Source organism: Copadichromis virginalis, linkage group LG13, assembly GCF_057382275.1.
Source record: "Copadichromis virginalis isolate Kocher_CV1m ecotype Utaka linkage group LG13, C_Virginalis_male_GT1.1, whole genome shotgun sequence".
In the NCBI taxonomy this organism is placed as follows: Eukaryota; Metazoa; Chordata; class Actinopteri; order Cichliformes; family Cichlidae; genus Copadichromis; species Copadichromis virginalis.
The window spans coordinates 24,670,045-24,676,145 of record NC_140630.1 but is presented as its reverse complement, the minus strand read 5'-3'; the positions used below and the strand labels follow the sequence as shown (position 1 = coordinate 24,676,145).

The 6,101-nt window shown below is 42.4% G+C and overlaps 1 protein-coding gene across 3 annotated transcripts in view; it reads right to left on the bottom strand.

The window, feature by feature from the left end:
• Positions 1-614: 614 nt before the first annotated feature.
• Positions 615-6,101, bottom strand: part of disc1 (DISC1 scaffold protein) — a 60,315-nt gene continuing 54,828 nt past the window's right edge. For all 3 annotated transcript variants that reach the window (XM_085478156.1, XM_085478153.1, XM_085478154.1), the window contains 2 exons: positions 4,765-4,887; positions 615-1,844 (listed from right to left, as the gene is read on the bottom strand). In XM_085478156.1, the coding sequence (XP_085334282.1) occupies positions 1,653-1,844; positions 4,765-4,887 (315 nt within the window). In that variant the 3' untranslated portion in view covers positions 615-1,652. The remainder of the gene's footprint in view (positions 1,845-4,764; positions 4,888-6,101) is intronic.

Genomic DNA, 6,101 nt, shown 5'->3' with positions numbered 1-6,101 from the left:
CTTCAAACCATCTGGGTTTTTCTCTGTGACCATTTTATGAGCAGAGCTGCCACGTGGGGCACAGTATGATGCAAGCATAGATTCAATTATGAGGTTGGGGTGTTTGGCAGGAAGGTGTGCATGTGTGTGTGTGTGTGTACTGGGCTCTGTCTGAAGCTGATAGATGTGGAGATTTCTAGCTTGGCAAGTGGTTTGGCAAACTGGCAGTAATGTGAGAACGGCCCATTGTGCTTCTGCAGAAAAACCCCTGAACGCTCAGCTGTGTTTACAGCCCAGAGCGTGGCACAGCAGAATCCCCCAACAGCCCCCGCTCCAAAAAACACAGAATCAGAAAAAAAAGTGCCGTTCCCATCCCATTTTTCCCTCAACATGCCCTCCGTGAGGCTGCCTACCAATTAGCCACCGCTGCTGCTGAGGTGAGATAACAACAGAAACCCATGTATCCCCCAAAGACCTCACTAGGACCTTTATTACCGTATTGATATCTTCTGCCTGTCACCGCTGCCCTCACTTGCCTGGCAGCGTGCCAGCAAATTTTCTATGAGCGGGGGAAAAAAAAACAATCCATAAAGAGGCTGTAACTCAATGCAAGTAGAAAACAGCAGGAGGCAACATTAGACTGAACGGTACATGCTGTAATTAGTGAGAAACTGGAAGGAATAAATATAAAATAAGGTACAGCTGCTTAGTAAATTTAAAAAAACAAAACAGAACTCAATAATAGGTGAAAGCACAAATATGAATAAAAAAAAAAAACACAACCAGTGGCAAACAGAGGGGGAAAAAACAACAACAAAAACAGCAGTTTCTAATCCTTTTATGTGCCCACCGATGTTTTATCTCTCAATAATTCCTACGTAGATGTAATTTGTCCTTTATGTCACAAAAATGTTAAAAACCTAAAGTACGCAATGTCGTTTGAAAACAACGGAAAAATCTAAATATTGCATTTTCCACCCACAGATAATAAAGTGTTCAAGTTAGCTCACATTTTTGTAGCACCACAAACGAGTTACTTCATGGACGCAGTTACAAGAAAGTCCAGTCGTTCAGAACACACACAAAAGTGGCTGGCAGACCAAAATAATAATAATAATAACAATAATAATAACAATTAATAGGCATACATTTTATGTTATTTTATGTGCAAAACTGTTAGCAGTGAAAACAAATTTTAACGTTTTCCGATTGTCCGCTTGGTGTCTGGTCAAAACTCAAACCAAACCTTCATTTGCAGCCATGGGTTACACAGACTTTAAATCTTGCTTATAAAATGGGACTGTAACAAAAGTGGTGACATTTAAATGCTTAAAAAGTGAAAAATAAATTTGACCTTCTTAAAAAACTGTATCTGAAAATGGTTAAAAAGAAACATCTCAATGTGAACTAGTCATCAAAGGCACTCTTTTTAAGGGAGAAAGTGTCTCGTGTGTTGTATTTATATCACGTTTCTTCATTTTGAAGCAGGTGAAAAGTTACAGACCTGATCTGATGGAAACTTTCAGCAGTACCACGGCGGCTGCTTGTCGAGTGTTTCGAGTGAGGCTTTACAGTAAATGGATATGGGGTCACTTCTACTGTAAAAGCCGAGGTCAACCTATCAGGTAGCCATTCTGTGTTTAAGTGCTCATAAAACACTGCAAACATCTATTTCAAATGTCCCAGCTGTCACTGAAGTACTGGTCCTCCTCCTCCTCCTCCTCCTCTTCCTCCTCCTCAATCCCATTTTTCATGAGGTCATCCAACTCATTCACTTCCTCCTCGTCCTCTTCTTCCACCTTGAGCTGTGCAAGCATGGTTTGTAAAGTGGATTTTACTTCCTGAACCTCCTTCTCTAAAGACTGTGCGAAGGGAGTTAAGGAAGAATGCTGCTGCAGACACACACACATTAACATGTAAATAAAACGCATGCCAACAGACAAATATGTCACATGTGCCCTGATGTGTGCCCCCTGACGGTTAATGGCAATAGCAGCGGACAGCCATAACGTGATGAAGTCATCAATCTCCGATTTTGGCCCACGAGCGGATTATCGGGACAGATCATCGAGTCATACTCAATTTAACCCCATCCAATTATTCGCTATTCATGAGCTCGTCTCAACCGTGAGGCTGGGTGGCAATGTGGGGACCCAAGCAAACAGACTGCCCAGCTAAATTATTCATAAACCATCAATGAAACGGGATAGAGGCTGTCAACAGGAGGGGGATTGTTTAACCTGCTTAGAAACTCAAATTAATCGTGTGAGTGTCCAGCTTAAGTGGCAAATCAAAGGGATGGCTTTGATGGCAGATGGGGCCTGATGGCTCGTTTTGCTGTCTGAATGGACACAGATTGTCCTCATTCATAATTAAACAGCTATTAAAGAGCTTTTCATGAATACTGCAGAGGGTTCGACAAATGGGAAGAAACTGCTCAGAATGATCTTAAAAACCCTTAAAACTAACCACAAACACCGACAGGATTTTGCCCACCCTCGTCTTCATTTTCTTCAATCCCAGTCTCCGCGGTTGTCCATACACCTCCTGTTATTGAGAGCAGGGACTCAATTAAGACCCTTAGACACTGCCGTTTTGATCGTACTGTCACTATGGCAACAGTCCCAGCATCGCTAGTTCAGTTTCTGTTCAATTTTCCTTGCAAACCAACAATATTGTCCTCAAGTGTCCACTGCAGTTCTGCACGAGTGCAGTGACTTCAAATATCAGAAATAAGTGACACATAAGGACATGAGAGCAGAGAGGTGGAAAGAGGTGCGCCGGTCTCTGTCTATCTCCAACTGCCAGGCTGCATTGAAATCATGCAAACAGGGTCTGTGCTGGCCCCTGACAGTACAGTGGGGGATGCTCTAAAAAGATATAAAAGCAGACTAACCACAGATCAACAAAAAGAGCCGGGGAGGGGGGCACTGCAGAACACACTGGTTCTAGAGATCGCCAAATTAAATACACAATTAAATACTGTCCAGCACAGAAAAATTGGACGTGACAGAAACTAAGCAACAGCAGGTAAAGGTGGCAAATTTTCACCACGCCAATGTTGAAATATTACCTTTTGATTCTGTCTTAATACGCCCACCATGCAGAGGGGAAAAGTGGAGCGAGAAAAATACACTAATCTATTTCCAATCAGCCTTCTAATTAGCACAGAAAATGATGTATTTTTGACCTGTAATCAGCTTCAACAGTTTGATTTGAGTCATTATCATGGATATTGTAATTTCCTGCAAACCACATCCAGCAAGTGGAAGTGGGCAAATGGAGAAAGGGAGGGGCGGTGAGGACGGGTGAAGAGAGGGAGGGTCAGCTTGGAGAATAGACGTTAAGATATGACGGGGAGTCATTACAGTGACATTCTTCTATCTGCTGCGGCACTGCCCCTGTCGACCAGCTTTAATCTCAGCCCATGGTGACTGGCAGCCCGCATCAGCGGCCCTCTAATAACCTCACATGGACATTTACCGTTTCATTTTGCAGCTGGCACTTCCAACCTGTCGAGAAAAATCCTGTGCACCCAGCTTACATTTGAAGTTGAATGGACAAATAATGTCAGATTAGACAGGCTGATTTTTTCTTCCTTTTTCATTGAATGGTAACGTCACAAAACGCAAACATCAGTCAGTCAGCAGTTAAGCAAGGTAGTTTGAATGTGTACTTTGGAGAGTTGGAAGGTCTTGAGGAAAACTAGGTGTTTCAGATAAATGGACAGACACACATAACTGACCCCAAGGTGTGAATTATCAGGTCAGTCATGCAAGAGTAATATAGGACAGCGAACTCATTGCAACTAGGAAAACTTGGTGGTTCAAATCAGGCTGACTGCAATCACTCTCAGACTGATTGGTAAAGGTTTACAAATAATGTCAATCTAACAGACGAACTTAGTCAGCATGTCACAATCAATCTGAGCCACTCTAAACTAGCGGTCCCCAACCTTTTTTGCGCTGGTTTATGTCTGACAATATTTTCACAGACCGGCCTTTAAGGTGTCGCACATAAATACAACAAAATAAAACCAGTACCGGTACCAAAAAAAGAAGATTTATTTATAACACACCGGAAAAGACCCAGGGAAACAGAGTTAACGATAAAAACGATTATAAAAAAATAACGCTGAAAACCGATAAAAACCCTGAAAACCACAAATTTCACACCGGAGCCTCAACTTTTGCAGCCCGGTACCAAACAAGTCACGGATCGGTACCGGTCCGTTCCCGGGGGTTGGGGACCGCTGCTCTAAATCAATGAGTGCAACTAATTTATAAAACCGGACTCAACTCAAATATTCTTATATAAAAGCAGGGCTAGCCAGCACCCATGTAATTTGCAATTATATTGCTGTCCTGGAGCAACTATATCACTATTTGTGCTGCAATTTTCTGTTTCATATCTGTGAGACTCTGGCTGGACTCTAAATGTAGTAATTAATGTTGGCAACAGATTTGTGAATTGCACTGATCTTTCACAGTTAATTGCCCTATTATCAGAAACAGACTGTAAGTGCCAACTTGACCCCATTCAGTTGCAAACTAATAGCACACTGACTCTGTCTTATTGCCATTTGATGCACCAATGTTGCTCTGTAGACAGCAACTGACTATAAGTTGTAAGAGACCTGGATCTTTTCCAAACAACCATTTCAAAGACACTGGAAGTTCAACACCCACAGCAGCAATGATTATGTTTGTGCCACAGGCTCCAGCCACTGTTTTCCCCACTGTGACTGTAGCATGATGTATATTTACAGTTAATTTAAAGGATATGGGTGAGGGCCTGATCCCGATTCAGTATGGCCATCTGCAGTTCATCTTCCAAGGACATCAGCCTGTTACTGATCTGCTCACAGCGCTCCGTCAGTTCGGTAGCCCCAGTGTCGCTGCACCCATCCTGGGTAAGAGAAGACATGAAGGGTCAACAAGGGAAGTTGTTCAAATATAAGCCTCTGATACTGACAATGATCAAAACTTGTGCTAATCTGATGTAGTTCAACCAAAGAAAAGCAAAGAGTTGGGAAATTCACAGAAGATTTCTGTCTCCTAGAAAGTAACATGCACCAAGCTACAAAAACATTGGCTACAGCTCCCATAATGCAACTGGGCAGTTTTTTTATTAGCCCCTCCTTGCCTGATAAAAATGACAAACCGTGTTTGCATGTGTATAATGCAGCATTAAAACTGCGACAAACAATAAACCTCAAAGTTATCATCGTGCTTCATGTTGCCCTGGGTTAGATGAACTGTTTGCAGGCTCACACACTGACATGTTTATATATTTATATTTACCAACTACAGTATGCTCTTCATTCAGATGACTCTGTTTATTAACAGATTTTTTTTTATTATGGCAAAAAAACGTTAGCTGCTATTCTAACCACTTGCAAGTCTCAGTTAATGTGCAACAAAAAGCGTTTATTCGCAAACACACACCTAGAGGGGCAGTGTTTACAACATTAAGAGATATCTGCATATTACATGATGCTACAAGGCTGGGTGCATTTTGAAGAATGGCAGGGATGTCAGGTTGGTGGAAGTTCAGAGTGCAGTAGGGCAGAGCATTCGGGAAGCAACGCTGGCCATAATTAGAACAGCCCCCTTTGCAGACATTGTGTCCTAGTTTCTTCTCTCTTATCAAGCATAGAGAACACAAACGCACACCCAAGAGTACACGCACACTCACTTCAAGCAAACAGACACACACACGCACACAGACTCAGTGTTCTCCTTAAACAACACAAAGAGTCTAATCTGACTCATAGCTGCAGGTTAAAAGAAAAAGAAAAAAAAATCAACTCCCTGCAGCTCAGAGGTGTCAGAACAATCACTGAAAAGTCGCGTCTCTGGTCTCTGCCCTGGAATAGCTCTCCCACACTGGATGATGTAACACCAGAAAAGAAACGTACCACAACAGCAAGTGTTGGGGGCGGCAATATGTGCGAGACATCCTGACACAATTAAGGAATTAAGCGAGATTTTTTCAATGCAGAGAGGCCCACAGAAAACAGCATTCAGAGAAAAGATATTTTAGCGCTTGAGGAACTTTGAATGAACAAACGATCACTGTCACAAGTCTCTCCTCTGGCTTCACTTCACCTCGTCCTGGAT